This window comes from Bufo bufo, chromosome 7, assembly GCF_905171765.1.
Source record: "Bufo bufo chromosome 7, aBufBuf1.1, whole genome shotgun sequence".
Classification (NCBI taxonomy): domain Eukaryota; kingdom Metazoa; phylum Chordata; class Amphibia; order Anura; family Bufonidae; genus Bufo; species Bufo bufo.
Window position 1 is genome coordinate 156,958,467 of NC_053395.1, and position 19,137 is coordinate 156,977,603.

Genomic DNA, 19,137 nt, shown 5'->3' on the forward strand with positions numbered 1-19,137 from the left:
CCGGTGACAGAGTGGGGAGCTGGGTGGCAATAACAGTACCGGCTGACGATGGTGGGTGTAAGAAGGAGCACTTGGCATCAGAGCTCAGGCAGGTAGCCAGAAGAAACCGGTCTCTTTTGTCAAGGTTTGGGTGAGGCAGCATGGATGATCTAATCTGATGCATTAGGCATTGGTGTGTGGAAATCCTGGCTGATCCACGCCTGATTCATCTTGACAAAGGTCAATCTCTCCACATTTCCCCACACACTACAGGATGGGCAGGACAGCTTTTCCAGGGCAAACTCGGCCAGTTGCGGCCACAAATCCAGTTTGGCTGCCCAGTAATCAGCGGATCTTCAATGTGGGATGGCAGGGTTCTGTCCAAGCAGTGGCGTAGCTATAGGGGTCGCAGCGTTCACAGTTGCGACCGGACCCCTAAGCCAGGGGGGCCCAGAGGGTACTGTACTTTTCCCTTTATAAGATGCAGTGCATCTTATAAAAGGAATACTAGTGAGCGCTGCAATAATGTACTTACCCCTCCTCCTGCTTACTCTTCTCAGCGCCAGGACTTACAGAGTGCACTCTGACCTGACTCTGCAGGAGGTCAGGTGACTGTGCAGCACAGGCTCTTAGAAGAGAACCAGGAGAGGGAGAGTGGCGGCAGGAGACAGGAGAGGTAAGTTATGTTATTATTTTACAGTCTGATCTGAGGTCTGATATGGAGGTCTTATTGGGGGTCTGGAGAGGTTTAATGGGGAGTCTGAAGTGGTCTGACTGGGGGTCTGGAGTGGTCTCACTGGGGGGACTGGAGGTCTGAAGAGGTCTAATGGGGGGTCTAAAGGTCTGACTGGGGGTCTGGAGAGGTCTTATGGGGGGTCTGGAGGTCTGACTGGGGGTCTGGAGAGGTCTAATGGGGGTGTAGACATCTGATTGGGGGTCTGGAGAGGTCAAATGGGGGTCTAGAGGTCTGACTGGGGGTCTGGAGAGGTCTAATGGGGGTATAGATGTCTGATTGGGGGTCTAGAGGTCTAATGGGGGTCTTATCTGAGATCTAATATTGGGTCGGAGTCTTACATGGAGGTCTAATCCCCCTGATTTGAGGTCTAAAACTGGGGTCTGACATAGAGGTCTAAAAAGGGTTCGGTCTAAGATGGGGGGGTTTGATTTAGGGTTTTATATGGGGGTCTAATCTGAAAGGGGTATTTTTTGTATTGGCGCAGTATTGTATTTTTTGTATTGGCGCAGTTTTTGTACTGATGCTCTGTGTGGTACCAGTATTTTCAGTGGGACTGTTTCTGCAGGATAGTATTGGGGAGCACAATGGGCACAGTATTGGGAGTGGCAGGATGGGGTGTTGAGAAGGTGAGGAGGATGATGGAAGAGTAGGAAAGTAAGATGTCTGTTTGTTAAACTCTGCAGAGACGAGGAGCGGCTGAAAGAAGTCACCATGCCGGTCTGGTCTGACAGGAGAAGAAGAGGAAAGAGAATATCTACATCAGAGAAGAGACTTCACTGGATGTAAGAGTTACATATGTGGCGCTGTATTACCCTGTATGTTTTATAGCGCTGTATGTAATGTTTTCCAAGTATGTCTTTAAAGGGTTTTTTTCTGCTCTGTTTACCTGCTTATCACTGCAAATGCTACGGCGAGCAGGTGAACAGAGCAGAGAAAGCAGCTCTCATATAAGCGCTGCCCTCTCTTCAAACAGCTGATTGGCTGGGGTGCTTGGGAACCCTGCCGATCTGATATTGATGACCTATCCTGAGGATAGGTCATCAGTAGTAAAAAGAGGACAACCGCTTTAACAGTAGGACTGGAGGGAAGGGGTTAGGTTGAGAATTTGTGAGAATTTGGCATGGGGTGGGGGGTGTTTAAACTTTTGCTTCGGGCAGCAGAAAAGCTAGGTGCACCAGTGCTGAGTGAAGGGGGGGGGGGGGGCAAAGCTGAACTCTTGCACCAGGGTCCATGAGCCTTTAGCTACGCCCCTGTGTCCAAGTATGCCACCACCTGACTAGACTCAAGCTGCTGATGATGGAGCTGGTACTGCTCCTACCCCCCCACCCCCACAGCAGCCATGGCAGTGGAATGAGAGCGCAGAGGGGCACCCCGGTCAGACCTGCAAGAGGATGGACGATGGCGTGGACAACTGACTACATAGGATGTCACTATAGTAGTTCAGTTTGTCATCCCTCTCAGAGGGTGCATAAAGGCCCTTATTTTCGACCGGTAGCGAGGGTCCAACCATTCGGCTGTCACTACCCAAGCAAGTGAGCATGCAGCGGGCGATTTGCGCAAGTTACTCGGAGGGACTCCCTGCCTCCATCTCCACTGCATACTGCCACGGTGTGCCCGGGTCCTCTGCCTCGTCTTCCTCATCTACCGTCTGCTCCTCTGGCTGCTCCTGCTCCTTCTCTCCTGTCACCTGTGTAGAAAACCACCCATTTTCTACACATTGCTTGTGCTCCAATGTCCTCCTCCTCCAGTTCAGCCCCCACAGGGCTTATGTGGCCGTGAGATATAGGCGCCAAGTCTCCAGTCCCCTGACCAGCCAGATGTACCAGCATCTGTTCCAGGATGCGGTACCTGCATTCAGCACTGAAGTATATTGCTGTAACAAGAGAAGTGCGAACACCCATGGGCTAAGAGACAGCACGCAGACTTTGTTAGCTTTGTTGAGCATATACTGACAGACTGCACTTTTGATTGTTTCACCTTTACCACTTGTCTAGTTTGCGCAGATCCGCTCCTTTTTTTCTTTTGCTTTCTATAGGGAGGACTGGGATATAACTCCAGATAGGATCTTGCAGCATACAATACGCGTGTGTATTAAGAAATCACCAATAATAATCTTTGTTCCAGGATATGAAGCAGTGGAATGACGTTGTTCATCCCGTAGTCCTGGCGACTGACAAATAACATGGCATCCTCAAAAAGCCTGAGGAAACGGCAGGTGTCACACATGAGCTGCCACTGACTGGATGACCCCGTTCTGCCTCTGCAGCTCAAGGAGGGTGTGCTTGGCGGTGTACGAGTGGCTGAAGTGCATGCAAAGTTTCCTGGCCATTTTTAGGATGTCTTGCAGATGGGATGTAAGACTTCAGGAACCGCTTGACAACCAGATTGAACACATGCGTCATGCAGGGCACATGGCTCAGCCCTCCTTGACACAGCGCCGATACCATGTTCTTCCCGTTGTCGGTCACCATGGTTCCGATTTTGAGTTGTCGCGTAGAAAGTCACGATTCGATTCCTTGATGAAGGACATAGAGCAATTCCTCCCCTGTGTGACTCCGTTAGCCCAGGCAAACGAGGTGCAGAACAGCGTGACACCGCTGTGCCCTTCACATGTGGTATGCTGGAGGAGCACTGTGAATTGTCCCTGCAGTGGAGGCTGAGGACACGGTGGAGGATGAGGAGGCAGAGGAGGACATTTTCACAAGAACAAGGGCGTGAGAACGTGGAGGCAGAAGCGGCGTCACCTGGCAAAGTTGCTGGTTTGGCTGGGCAGGAACCACATTTACTCAGTGGGCCGTAAAGGACATATATTGTCCTTGACCGTAGTTACAGCTCCACACCAGAGATGAGCGGCAGGGGCAATATTCGAATTCGCAATATTTCACGAATATTTATTTGCAAATACGAGATTTTATGATCTCGTCATTATTTTTTTGATTGCAAAAATCGGCAATCGGAAAATTGGCAATAAAAATTAGCAATATGATGATTCGCGATACAAAAATTTGCGATCAAAACTACTCCTAAAGTCAAAGATGTTGCAGCCTTCTCATTGGCCCACAAACAAGAAGCAGTGATGGATCATGGGTACTGATAAAAAAAAAAAATCTAGAATGTTCACGATTACAAAGATATAGCACTATATTCTAGATATTCGAGAATTCTCGGTTTTAATATTCGCAATAAAAATTAGCGATTAGAATATTCGCGATCAACACTACTCCACACGTCGGCTCTGCCGTGCACTTTGGCAGATACCGACAGGCTCAAGGACTGGCCCACCTTCTGGTTCTAAATATTTGTGCAGGGCTGGTACTGCCTTTTTGGCAAAGAAATGACAGCTTGGGACTCTCCACCTCTGCTCGGCACAAGCCATCAGTTCTCTGAAAGGTGCAGAGTCCACCACTTGGAAAGGGAGGGACTGAAGCACCAGCAACTCGGCCAGGAGCACGTTCAGCTTCTTCACCGTTGGATGAGTGCACGCATACTGTTGTCTCTTGCCAATCGGTTCGGTGATCGATTGTTGACGGAATGACTGACGAGGAGTAGGAGGGCGAGGAGCTGGAGCATCAGGACTGGTAGATGATGGGAAGGACAGACGGCTCCCTTCAGCTGAGGTATTGGAGCCTTGACTGCCTGAAATCGGGTGCATGCCACTGCGTGATGCAGCAGTTGCTGCGGCAGGCTGGACCACCACATTGGAGCAACGGTTCTCCCATGCCACTTTATGGAGATGCTGCATATGTTGACGTAGAGCGGTGGTGTCAACATTGGCACCCTGGCCATGCTTCACCTTCTGCCCACAGATTCTGCAAATGGCCATTTTCACCTCCTCTGGCGGCTTAACTTAAAACTGCCACACCGCCGAGTAGGTTATTTTACCCCCAACACTCCACACTGACTGACTGCTACTGTCACGGCCTCGGTGTGTGCCGCAACATTTTTGACGCGCATGCTGGTTGCCGGTGGCAACTTGTTTTTATGCATGTGTGTGCGTTTTCCCTTTTAGGATGTTTCCTTTCCCTGTTTTGGTGTGCACGGGGTTAAGGTGTGCTTGGTAGGTGTGGTGGGTGTGACCTCAGGCCTCCTATATGTTTGTGTATTGGAGCCTGAGTGTCTGTTTGGTTGTTTGTTAGCTTGGTGTGGAGCTCTGCTCCTGGGCTGAATGATACTGTCTGTGTGAGCTATCCTTATTTGTTATTTTGTATTTCTTTATTTTGTCTGTTGTCCCCTCTGGTGTGTTTCTGTCATTCCTCCCCCCACCTGGTGTATGTAGTTATGGTGCGGGTTTTGCTTGGAGGTTTGATTGTTGTATGAGGCTCCGAAAGGGGCGGGCTTTCCCGGAGGGGTTTAACCACCTCCGGACCGCCTAACGCAGGATCGCGTTCCGGAGGTGGCAGCCCTGCGCAGAGTCACGCATATATGCGTCATCTCGCGATGGGCGAGATTTCCTGTGAACGCGCGCACACAGGCGCGCGCGCTCACAGGAACGGAAGGTAAGAGAGTTGATCTCCAGCCTGCCAGCGGCGATCGTTCGCTGGCAGGCTGGAGATGTGTTTTTTTTAACCCCTAACAGGTATATTAGACGCTGTTTTGATAACAGCGTCTAATATACCTGCTACCTGGTCCTCTGGTGGTCCCATTTGTTTGGATCGACCACCAGAGGACACAGGTAGCTCAGTAAAGTCCCACCAAGCACCACTACACTACACTACACCCCCCCCCCCGTCACTTATTAACCCCTTATTAGCCCCTGATCACCCCATATAGACTCCCTGATCACCCCCCTGTCATTGATCACCCCCCTGTCATTGATTACCCCCCTGTAAAGCTCCATTCAGATGTCCGCATGATTTTTACGGATCCACTGATAGATGGATCGGATCCGCAAAACGCATCCGGACGTCTGAATGAAGCCTTACAGGGGCGTGATCAATGACTGTGGTTATCACCCCATATAGACTCCCTGATCACCCCCCCTGTCATTGATTACACCCCTGTCATTGATCAACCCCCTGTAAAGCTCCATGCTCCATTCAGACGTCCGCATGATTTTTACGGATCCACTGATAGATAGATCGGATCCGCAAAACGCATCCGGACGTCTGAATGAAGCCTTACAGGGGCGTGATCAATGACTGTGGTGATCACCCCATATAGACTCCCTGATCACCCCCCTGTAAAGCTCCATTCAGATGTCCGCATGATTTTTACGGATGCACTGATAGATGGATCCGATCCGCAAAACGCATCCGGACGTCTGAATGAAGCCTTACAGGGGCATGATCAATGACTGTGGTGATCACCCCATATAGACTCCCTGATCACCCCCCTGTCATTGATCACCCCCCTGTAAAGCTCCATTCAGATGTCCGCATGATTTTTACGGATCCACTGATAGATGGATCGGATCCGCAAAACGCATCCGGACGTCTGAATGAAGCCTTACAGGGGAGTGATCAATGACTGTGGTGATCACCCCATATAGACTCCCTGATCACCCCCCTGTCATTGATTACCCCCCTGTAAAGCTCCATTCAGATGTCCGCATGATTTTTACGGATCCACTGATAGATGGATCGGATCCGCAAAACGCATCCGGACGTCTGAATGAAGCCTTACAGGGGAGTGATCAATGACTGTGGTGATCACCCCATATAGACTCCCTGATCACCCCCCTGTCATTGATTACCCCCCTGTCATTGATTACCCCCCTGTAAAGCTCCATTCAGATGTCCGCATGATTTTTACGGATGCACTGATAGATGGATCGGATCCGCAAAACGCATCCGGACGTCTGAATGAAGCCTTACAGGGGCATGATCAATGACTGTGGTGATCACCCCATATAGACTCCCTGATCAACCCCCCTGTCATTGATCAACCCCCCTGTCATTGATCAACCCCCCTGTCATTGATCAACCCCCCTGTCATTGATCACCCCCCTGTCATTGATCACCCCCCTGTCATTGATCACCCCTCTGTAAGGCTCCATTCAGATATTTTTTTGGCCCAAGTTAGCAGAATTATTTTATTTTTTTCTTACAAAGTCTCATATTCCACTAACTTGTGTCAAAAAATAAAATCTCACATGAACTCACCCTACCCCTCACGGAATCCAAATGCGTAAAATTTTTTAGACATTTATATTCCAGACTTCTTCTCACGCTTTAGGGCCCCTAGAATGCCAGGGCAGTATAAATACCCCACATGTGACCCCATTTCGGAAAGAAGACACCCCCAGGTATTCCGTGAGGGGCATATTGAGTCCATGAAAGATTGAAACTTTTGTCCCAAGTTAGCGGAACGGGAGACTTTGTGAGAAAAAAATTAAAAATATCAATTTCCGCTAACTTGTGCCAAAAAAAAAAAATTTCTATGAACTCGCCATGCCCCTCATTGAATACCTTGGGGGGTCTTCTTTCCAAAATGGGGTCACATGTGGGGTATTTATACTGCTCTGGCATTCTAGGGGCCCCAAAGCGTGAGAAGAAGTCTGGTATCCAAATGTCTAAAAATGCCCTCCTAAAAGGAATTTGGGCACCTTTGCGCATCTAGGCTGCAAAAAAGTGTCACACATCTGGTATCGCCGTACTCAGGAGAAGTTGGGGAATGTGTTTTGGGGTGTCATTTTACATATACCCATGCTGGGTGAGAGAAATATCTTGGTCAAATGCCAACTTTGTATAAAAAAATGGGAAAAGTTGTCTTTTGCCAAGATATTTCTCTCACCCAGCATGGGTATATGTAAAATGACACCCCAAAACACATTCCCCAACTTCTCCTGAATACGGCGATACCACATGTGTGACACTTTTTTGCAGCCTAGGTGGGCAAAGGGGCCCATATTCCAAAGAGCACCTTTAGGATTTCACAGGTCATTTACCTACTTACCACACATTAGGGCCCCTGGAAAATGCCAGGGCAGTATAACTACCCCACAAGTGACCCCATTTTGGAAAGAAGACACCCCAAGGTATTCCGTGAGGGGCATGGCGAGTTCCTAGAATTTTTTATTTTTTGTCACAAGTTAGTGGAAAATGATGATTTTTTTTTTCATACAAAGTCTCATATTCCACTAACTTGTGACAAAAAATAAAAAGTTCCATGAACTCACTATGCCCATCAGCGAATACCTTGGGGTCTCTTCTTTCCAAAATGGGGTCACTTGTGGGGTAGTTATACTGCCCTGGCATTCTAGGGGCCCAAATGTGTGGTAAGGAGTTTGAAATCAAATTCTGTAAAAAATGACCTGTGAAATCCGAAAGGTGCTCTTTTGAATATGGGCCCCTTTGCCCACCTAGGCTGCAAAAAAGTGTCACACATCTGGTATCTCCGTAATCGGGAGAAGTTGGGGAATGTGTTTTGGGGTGTCATTTTACATATACCCATGCTGGGTGAGAGAAATATCTTGGCAAAAGACAACTTTTCCCATTTTTTTATACAAAGTTGGCATTTGACCAAGATATTTATCTCACCCAGCATGGGTATATGTAAAAAGACACCCCAAAACACATTCCTCAACTTCTCCTGAATACAGAGATACCAGATGTGTGACACTTTTTTGCAGCCTAGGTGGGCAAAGGGGCCCACATTCCAAAGAGCACCTTTCGGATTTCACAGGTCATTTACCTACTTACCACACATTTGGGCCCCTAGAATGCCAGGGCAGTATAACTACCCCACAAGTGACCCCATTTTGGAAAGAAGAGACCCCAAGGTATTCGCTGATGGGCATAGTGAGTTCATGGAAGTTTTTATTTTTTGTCACAAGTTTGTGGAATATGAGACTTTGTATGAAAAAAAAAAAAAAAAAAAAAATCATAATTTTCCACTAACTTGTGACAAAAAATAAAAAATTCTAGGAACTCGCCATGCCCCTCACGGAATACCTTGGGGTGTCTTCTTTCCAAAATGGGGTCACTTGTGGGGTAGTTATACTGCCCTGGTATTCTAGGGGCCCAAATGTGTGGTAAGGAGTTTGAAATCAAATTCAGGAAAAAATGAGGAGTGAAATCCGAAAGGTGCTCTTTGGAATATGGGCCCCTTTGCCCACCTAGGCTGCAAAAAAGTGTCACACATCTGGTATCCCCGTACTCAGGAGAAGTTGAGGAATGTGTTTTGGGGTGTCTTTTTACATATACCCATGCTGGGTGAGATAAATATCTTGGTCAAATGACAACTTTGTATAAAAAAATGGGAAAAGTTGTCTTTTGCCAAGATATTTCTCTCACCCAGCATGGGTATATATAAAATGACACCCCAAAACACATTCCCCACCTTCTCCTGAGTACGGAGATACCAGATGTGTGACACTTTTTTGCAGCCTAGGTGGGCAAAGGGGCCCATATTCCAAAGAGCACCTTTCGGATTTCACTGGTCATTTTTTACAGAATTTGATTTCAAACTCCTTACCACACATTTGGGCCCCTAGAATGCCAGGGCAGTATAACTACCCCACAAGTGACCCCATTTTGGAAAGAAGAGACCCCAAGGTATTCGCTGATGGGCATAGTGAGTTCATAGAACTTTTTATTTTTTGTCACAAGTTAGTGGAATATGAGACTTTGTAAGAAAAAAAAAAAAAAAAAAAAAATCATAATTTTCCGCTAACTTGTGACAAAAAATAAAAAGTTCTATGAACTCACTATGCCCATCAGCGAATACCTTAGGGTGTGTACTTTCAGAAATGGGGTCATTTGTGGGGTGTTTGTACTGTCTGGGCATTGTAGAACCTTAGGAAACATGACAGGTGCTCAGAAAGTCAGAGCTGCTTCAAAAAGCGGAAATTCACATTTTTGTACCATAGTTTGTAAACGCTATAACTTTTACCCAAACCATTTTTTTTTTACCCAAACATTTTTTTTTTATCAAAGACATGTAGAACTATAAATTTAGAGCAAAATTTCTATATGGATGTCGTTTTTTTTGCAAAATTTTACAACTGAAAGTGAAAAATGTCATTTTTTTGCAAAAAAATCGTTAAATTTCGATTAATAACAAAAAAAGTAAAAATGTCAGCAGCAATGAAATACCACCAAATGAAAGCTCTATTAGTGAGAAGAAAAGGAGGTAAAATTCATTTGGGTGGTAAGTTGCATGACCGAGCAATAAACGGTGAAAGTAGTGTAGGTCAGAAGTGTAAAAAGTGGCCTGGTCTTTCAGGGTGTTTAAGCACTGGGGGCTGAGGTGGTTAAGCGAAGACTCGCCTGTGGGCGTTTCCAGCTTGGAGCCACCTCCAGCCATGGCTACGGCAGGTAAGTGAGGATTGCATAGTTATGTTACTGTGTAACTTACCTGCTGTACTGTTTAGCCCATGGCCTTCTTTTCCTGCTTGCCACTGGGCCGTTTGAGACACCATTCATCCGTGGTGTTGGATGAATGGTTGGTCTCTGCCCTGCCATTAGGCCAGGGCTCGACAAATCCCGGGCGCCAGGTCGCCATGGCGACCAGGAATTTGGTCCTGGCGCTTGGGTATTTGTCAGCCCGTTTTCAAAGATGCGCCCTCGGCGCGCACCATGGTTTCCTGAGCGGCACAGTGGAGGAGAGGAGTCCCTCCCTCCCCACTGTGCGCGGCTGCCGCTGGCCACTAAGAACAGGGTAGGAGGAGGAGGAGGGGAGGGACTGTGGCCACTGCGCCACCAATGAATGTGCCGGCCATATCCCGGCCCCTATGACTGCACACTGTGATCCGCGCGGATCACAGCGCCCTGTCAGAGGCCGGGGGCCGGGTTCTTCAGTCTCGACTCTCTGCATTGGTGGCAGTGGGCAGTTCCGATCGGAGTCCCAGCAGTGTAATGCTGGGGCTCCTATCGGTTACCATGGCAGCCAGGAGTCACGCTACTGAAGTCCTGGCTGCGATGGTATGTTAGTGAGCAGCATTATACTCACGTGCGCCGTGGCCGCCGGGCGCTCTTTCTTCTGTCTGTGCGGCTCATTGCTATGCTTATAGCATTAGCAATGCGCCGCACAGACCTATGAGAAGAAGGAGCTCCCGGCGATCACGGCGCACGTGAGTATAATGCTGCTCACTAACATACCATCGCAGCCAGGACTTCAGTAGCGTGACTCCTGGCTGCCATGGTAACCGATCGGAGCCCCAGCATTACACTGCTGGGACTCCGATCGGAACTGCCCACTGCCAGTGCCACCAATGATGGGGGGAGGAGGAGGAGGGGGACCCTGTGGCCACTGCCACCAATGATTAATACTGGGGAGGGAGGCAGGGTGGGTTTGTTACCAGAGGGGGCTGATAAGAGAGGGGGGGGGCTGATAAGAGGGAGGCTGGAGGGGCTGATAAGAGGGAGGCTGGAGGGGTTGATAAGAGGGAGGCTGGAGGGGCTGATAAGAGGGAGGCTGGAGGGGCTGATAAGAGGGAGGCTGGAGGGGCTGATAAGAGGGAGGCTGGAGGGGCTGATAAGAGGGAGGCTGGAGGGGCTGATAAGAGGGAGGCTGGAGGGGCTGATAAGAGGGAGGCTGGAGGGGCTGATAAGAGGGAGGCTAGAGGGGCTGATAAGAGAGAGGCTGGAGGGGCTGATAAGAGGGAGGCTGGAGGGGCTGATAAGAGGGAGGCTGGAGGGGCTGATAAGAGGGAGGCTGGAGGGGCTGATAAGAGGGAGGCTGGAGGGGCTGATCAGAGGCTGGGGGGGGGGGCTGATCAGAGGCTGGGGGGGGCTGATCAGAGGCTGGAGGGGCTAATCAGAGGCTGGAGGGGGGCTGATCAGAGGCTGGAGGGGGGCTGATCAGAGGCTGGGGGGGGCTGATCAGAGGCTGGGGGGGCTGATCAGAGGCTGGAGGGGCTGATCAGAGGCTGGAGGGGGGCTGATCAGAGGCTGGAGGGGGGCTGATCAGAGGCTGGCTGCCATGGTCAGCTCCCTGCTGTTGTGTGCACAAAGCACAGGACAGCAGGGAGAGTGTAAAGTCCTATTCACCCTAATAGAGCTCTATTAGGGTGAATATGACAAGGGTTCTAGCCCTTAAGGAGGCTAATAGTTATTAAATAAAGTAAAAAAAAATAAAAAAGTTTGAACACCCCCCCCCCCCCCCCCCCCCAAATATAGAAAACGCTATATTGCGATATACATGCTTAAAATTATATCGCAATATAGATTTTATGACGCGGCTCCGCCTGGCTCCTAACTTTTTTAGCTGGCTCCTAGATTCCAAGGAAATTTGTCAAGCCCTGCATTAGGCCTAGGGCTTTGTAGGGATAGTAGGGTCAAAGGTTGGTGAGCATGAGCCCCCTTACCTTCTGAGGCGGCTCATGCAGTAGGAGTCTAAGGTGAGTTCAGGGTTGCGCTAGGTGGTGACCTGCTCCCTGTTCTTTCCTATCTGGCATTGCAGTCTCTGCCTTTGCACGGTGGGGGGTTTTCCCCACTCCCTGCCGTGACAGCTACTGCCGCTGCCTCTGTGAACCCCTGCACCACTACTTTCCGGGCAGATAGTCTCCTGCAAAGCGGGTGTTCTACCCCACGCATGTTTGGCTCCCAACCTTCCACTGCTGCCACCCGGCCACGCTACCCACTTGCTGGCTCCACAGCTGGCTCATGGGCAAGCTGCCACCCTCCCCTCCTGATGATGATGAGGCCCCTTCATCACCCATCTCCCAATTGCGATAGGCTACATCATCATTGAGTACTGTCTGCACGTCACTGATGTCCTTCTTAACGGTCTCTGAGCCAGGAGTCTGACCGCTTGCAACACCAGCTCCACGCCACTCTCCTCATCACTACTTGCCCGCCTACCGGAGGAAGCGGCAGATGTCTCCTCCAGATCTTGGCTGGGCAGTATCTTCTGACTGTCCTCCAGTAGCTCGTCCTCACTGTATAGTGGAGCTGAGCCCACAGCATATAATACTTGTCTGGCTGAGGAAACAGAGAAGGACAGAGGCAGGTTGAGGACAGGTGAGGGCACAGGGGCTGCTCCCGGGCCATGCCAACTAAGGGTTGTGTCTGATGAACCCACTGACTCTTGGCTGGGGGTGTCTGATGTCACTTGGGACGAAGTGGGTAACCGAGTCAACCATTCAAGAACCGCTGGGTTGCTGGTCAAGACACGACTGCTAGCTGACACTGGGAGCTCAGGCCTCTTGAAGTAACTTCTGCTGCCATGCCCCCTTACTCTGCTGCGACTTGTGCCTGCGCCAGAAACATTTCCTCAGGATAGGTCATCAATATCAGATCAGAGTGGTCCGACACCCAGCACCCCTGTTGATCAGCTGTATGAAGGGAAAGCGTGCACGTACCTTCTCCCTTCTTTCTTCCTGCTCACTGCTGCTATGTCTATGGCGAGCAGGAAGAGAGAAGGGAGACGGCACACGCGCACTGCAAGCCCCTTCCTTTCATACAGGTGATCAGCAGGTGTGCCAGGTGTTGGACCCCCGCCGTTCTGATATTGATGACCTATCCTGAGCATAAGTCATCAATATTAAAAGCCCGGAGAACACCTTTAAAAGTGGCCTTTGGCTACCAATAACCCTATTTATATATATAAATGTAATTTCTGTATACACGTTCTAAAAACAAATCTATATTTAATCTCTTAAAACCTTTGCGAATCACTTAAATCCCCCCCCCCCCCCCACTATCGTTAAATTTGTGAATGCTACCATTTCTACAGGGGATGAGGGTCGGACTTCACTACCACTAACTTGTCCGACATCTGTATTGTATATTGTTCTTACTATTAGGGCTCGCGGATCCGCAAAACACAGATCCTAGCAGTGTGCATGCCAACATTTATTTCAAACTACTGTAGAAATGTCTATCCTTGTCTGCAAAATGGACAAGAATGTTTTTTTTGAGTCCCAAAAGTCTTAAAGGCATATTCCAGTTTTGCAATTTTCACATACTATCACATACGTATAGTGATAGTTTATCTGTAATGCCCCGTTTTCCTGCACTCCATCATGGTCATGTGGCATTTTCCACCATCTTGGTTCCCTATCTTGATGACATCATCAGTGACCTTGCCTTTCAGGGCTGTATTCTGCTTATTCTCCTGGACCCTGCCGTGTAGACGTGATGCAGAGCAGAAGTGCAGTAGAAGCACCTATGTCCAGCACTTCCTCCAAAGTTTTACACACTTTATTGGAAGTAAAATCACAATAGCGAAAACAAAAAAGCATAAAACCAGTGTGGGCCAAATGTAACACGTTTCGGGACTATGCCATTCAGAAAATCAATCCATTTTCTGAAGAAGGGGCATAAGCCCGAAACGCATTATATTTGGACCAACGGTCTAGCTGGCAATCCTCTCATCTCATGCCAAATTCTCTGAAACGCCTTTGGAGGCGGCTTATGCTAGAGAAATGAACATTCATTGCACGGGCAACAGCTCTGGTAGACATTCCTGCAGTCAGCATGCCAATTGCACGCTCACTCAAACGTTGCAACATCTGTGGCATTGTGCTGTGTGATCAAACTGCACATTTCAGAGTGGCCTTTTATTGTGGGCAGTCTAAGGCACACCTGTGCAATATTCATGCTGTCTAATCAGCACCTTGATATGCCACACCTGTGAGGTGGGATGGATTATCTCGGCAAAGGAGAAGTGCTCACTAACACAGATTCAGACAGATTTGTGAACAATATTTGAGAGTAATGGGTCTTTTGTGTATGTACAAAATGCTTCAGATCTTTGAGTTCAGCTCATGCAAAATGGGAGCAAAACCGAAAGTGTTGCGTTTATATTTTTGTTCAGTGTATTATGAGTGATAAGTTCAGCTCGACAACATACTGTATGATAACATACTGTATATGCCCAAGGCCCATTCAACTTGGTGATGACTCCCTGCACTGTTTGAGCACTGGCAGCATCCCCAAGGTCACCAATGAAGAATGACCAAGGGCTGACGTTACCAGGATAGTGTGCCAATTCTAAGGAGGCAGCTGGTCAACTTTGCAATAACACATTTATTTATGTGTAAGCACCTTTTTATTTAAGTAGATAAGCCTGTTTCTTAGATTACTAATCACATTTTTCATGGCATGTCACCTATTATAACTTGAAGGGCTTTCCCAACTGGACAAACCCTTCTTTCACACGAGCATGTATGGTCCAGGAAACGCTCTGTGTGACGGCTGCATTTCCCAGACCGAACACTGCTCTTCTGACCTGAACTCATAGCATCATAGTGACTTATGGTGCTGTGAGTTCCTGCCTAGCCACAGGTCTACTGCAGACTGCACGGTACTCATGGCATCATGAGGGAGATTTATCTCCTACAGAAATCAATCAGATTTCACCTTTCATTTTTCAGAGCTCCTTTTGAAAACGAAAGGTGGAATCTGATTGGTTGCTATGTGCAAGCAAGCCAGTTTTCCTTTGCACCACTCTTGGTAAATCTCTCTCTATGTTTCTGTTTCTAAGCCCAATGTATAACAAAGCCTAATTACTGAGGTGTACGTACATAAGCCGAGATAATGGTAGGTTATAAAATCAAGGTGTCCTCAAAGACATGTACATGAATAGTGTGTTGACTGCTGCCCTGAGCCTTTAAAGTAGAGCAGGCAAAGGGTTAAGGTGCGATTACAAATCTACTCTTATTACAGTCAGAAGTAGAGCAAAGTTCACAGGAGACACCGTGCAGGACATAGTGTACACAGGCTTTAGAACCTACTTTCTCTTCTTTGACATTGGTCACATTTGGAGAAAAATAGAACATACTATTTCACAGAATTACAAAAGGAACGCACTTTGTGCACCCATTAGACAATTCGACCTTCATACAGCATAGCAGTCTATAGCGATAAAAGCGTAATGTGAGTGACTGCTCCTGTCCCTTTAACTATACACAGATTTATATAACTAAACATTAATATAATAAAGCAGTTTAGATAATTATATCACGTCGTCTGTGGTGACCAATAGAAAGACTTCAACATTGATGAAGGGGAATAGGACGTTCTATGAAATGTTTACATAACGATATATATATATTTACATAACATGAACCATTTATTACATGCATTGTCCATTTAAGAACATTGACCTTAATGTTTCAAGGTCAGGCGTGTCCTAGACCATGTACCTCTGACATAACAAAGGATTCATAGAGGTATACACCACACAGACACAGCTGACAATATTGCAATGCCCTGTTAGTGCAGGTTTACCTGATGCTGGCGCAGACAGGGACTCTGGCATTGGAGGAGACATTGGAGATGTTGCCAAGTTGTTGGAGGGATCTCCCAAGGAGTCTCAGACCTGCAGCCATTGTAAAGACGTGTGTGATGCCCACTGCAGAAGCCACAAGCAGGAAGTAGAAAAAAGAAAAAAAACAGAATGGGTGGTATCAATGACTGTGTCCTGTAGCCTGTGTAGTGAGCTTGTTTATTGAAACACAAGACTGCCCTCTAGTGGCATGTAACAATTACCAGCAGCAATTCTTATTACTATTAATTTGCTAAAGTAAAAAATATATACTGTATGTTTGTACAGTGTAAGGGATGAGCGAACTTGTGTTTCAAATTATCTAAGAATTCCGTTATGGATTCCACTACCACAGACCATAACTTATGGTTCGTGGTAGAGGAATCCATAAGAAAATTCTTGAATAACCCGAACTTTGTATGCCGAACTTGAAACACAAGTTCGCTCAACACTATTAGTAAATAGAAGGTAAATAAAAAGGAAATGAGATTCCTCAGTGGTTGATTCCTATTAATGGCTAAGGGTACTTTCACACTAGCGTTTTTCTTTTCCGGCGCCGAGTTCCGTTCTAGGGGCTCAAATCCGGAAAAGAACTGGTCAGTTTTATCCCCATGCATTCTGAATGGAGAGCAATCCGTTCAGGATGCATCAGGATGTCTTCAGTTCAGTCTTGTGTTGTATTTTTACTTCCGGCCAAAAATCCGGAACACTTTGACTGAACGCCGGATCCGGCCTTTTTCCCATTGACTTGCATTAATGCCGGATCCGGCGCCGTGTGTTCTGTTAAACCGGATCCAGCTTTTGCATGTTAAACCCGAAAAATGTGAAAAAAAAAGTTAAAGTCCATAAATGGCGGATCCGTTTTTTCCAATGCATTTTTTCATTGTGATCAAAATCCTGATCAGGATTCAAATGTAATCAGTTTTCACACATTTTTCCGGATCCAGGCGGGCAGTTCCGGCGACGGAATTGCACGCCGGATTCAAACAACGCTAGTGTGAAAGTAGCCTAACTGAAAATGGCAAGCTTTCGAGGTTACTTGGACCTCTTCATCAAGTGTCTCTGACAAGGAGGCCCAAGTAACCTCGAAAGCTTGCAATTTTGTCATCATCTTTTTAGTTAGCCATTAATATGTATCAACCACTGAGGAATCTCATTTCCTTTTATTATTATTTTTATCTAGTATTGATTTGGATACTATTATTATTTATTATTAAACCCCCATTCATTCTGTGGCACTGTACATATGAAAAGAGATGTAAATACATAACATGCAAAGCAATGGCTATAAGCATGAACAAGATGAGTTACAAATTGGTACAGAAGATTGAGGACCCTGCCCACGAGAGCTTACAATCTACAGTAGTTTAACCATGGAAATGAGCAGCGTATAATGCGATGGAAAAATGAATGAAGCCAGCAACGGAGGCAATATGGACAATCACAATACATTAGTAGGTGCCTTGTATTAACTTTGTCTACATGTTAAATACCATTTGCTGAAGTGACACAACCCCTTTAAAATAAATACGGTAATAAACATGAATGAGACGGTTGCAGACACTTCTGCATCAAAACTGCATGTCAAGTCACCCTAACAGGACATGCCTTGAGGATTTCATTTTTATTGCAGATGTGATTTCATTAGTTGCACTAAACCAATGATTGGCACATGTGTTTCTCAGTGGTAAGTCCTTAGGCCACACGTGGTCAACATTTGCAAGCGAAAAATACAGAAGAGGCAAAAATACTTCCAGGATAGGCCATCACTATCTGATTGGCTAGAGTCCGACACCCTACACCCCTGCCAATCAGCAGTTTTGCAGTAACTCCTGCACTGGAAGGCGAGCTGAAACTAGACAGCTCCGTCCATTTTGCATTAGACAGATCTGGTTACTGCAGCGCCGGAGCTACTGCAGAACAGCTACAAGGCGAGGGTGTCGGACCCCCACCTTGGGATAGGCCATCACTTGAAAAGGATAACCCCCATTAAGGTCAGGCTCCAGCCACCATTCTAGCCTCCCTGCATGGGCAGAGTTAACCTGTAAGCAGTAGCTGCAATATGTAAACCTGGCTTGAGTGTAAAGCCAACCAGGGTGGCACTGATGTGGCTGCTATGCAGTCTGGAAACTGAATGCTAAGTGGATGCTTCAGTCTCCCAGTAGACAGCCGAATTACCTGCAAAACTGAGTAGCTGTTGTTCAATTTCTTTTATTCCAAAGAGCCAAAAAGAGAACAATACATCAAGAGACGTAAACAGCTCGTTATCAAGTCTTAGCAGTGTACAAGTAAATGCATACAATCAGATGGTCATAGATACGAAGAATAATAAGATGCACAGGAGGGCGAATCCAGTAATCATTCCTTACAGATAAGTGGCACAACATAGTCTGAATATCCGATGCCTAGGAGTGAGCGCTCTGATGTATACATACAAAAGAAACAAATTACATAGACGAGGACATAAACAGAGAAACAAATGAGGGGGGAAGGGGAAGAGGACTCCTGACCACAAACATAGAGAAAAAATAAAATAAAATAAATTACAGCTGAAGTGAGCCAGTCTAAGAGAATAAAATAAAAATATACCCAGTTCAGATGGGATTAACATCTAGATATAGGATAGTGGATATCTAGGGAAGGGGCCGATATCTCCTCAGGGACTGGCACCGTCTCTATTCAGCCAGTTGATAAATTCGCTAGAACCCTTAAACAAAATCCAGGGAGTCCAAATTTTCAAGAATTTGGTGGAATTACCCAAGTCCTCCGCCCAGAGTTCCTCCATTCTATAAATTTTCTCAAAGGTTATTAGCCAGTCCCTAAGGAGAGGAGCGGATGTGGATTTCCAGAATCTAGGTATGACCAGGCGAGTGGCTTGGACAAAGAATCTCAATAGGCCTTTTCTCAGGGTGGAAACAGAGCTAGGGAACATGGAAAGTAAAGCACCCTCAGGCGTCCACCTAGTAGAACTGCCACAAACCAAATCATAGAGGTCGTTGATAGCTTCCCAGAACGGTGTAATTCTGTTACAAAACCACAAAATATGGGACATATTGCCCTCCTCACTACCACATCTCCAACAAGTGTTGGGGCATGTGGGAAGGAAGGAATGCAACAAGGCCGGGGTCCTGTACCACCTAGATAACACTTTAAAATTCTTTTCCTGGAGTCCGCAGCTAATAGAAGACTTATAAGATAGCTCAAATGCCTTCTCCCACTGGTCAGCAGGAAATGTCTTCCCCAGTTCTCTCTCCCATACCTTTACATAG

General features: G+C 47.1%; 1 protein-coding gene across 1 annotated transcript in view; it reads right to left on the reverse strand.

Annotated features, from left to right (window-relative positions):
* The window catches only part of ACADL (acyl-CoA dehydrogenase long chain), a 41,205-nt gene extending 25,218 nt beyond the window's left edge, over nucleotides 1-15,987 (reverse strand). The window contains exon 1 of the mRNA XM_040440709.1: nucleotides 15,832-15,987. Coding sequence (XP_040296643.1) covers nucleotides 15,832-15,932 — 101 coding nt within the window. The 5' untranslated portion in view covers nucleotides 15,933-15,987. The remainder of the gene's footprint in view (nucleotides 1-15,831) is intronic.
* Nucleotides 15,988-19,137: the final 3,150 nt, after the last annotated feature.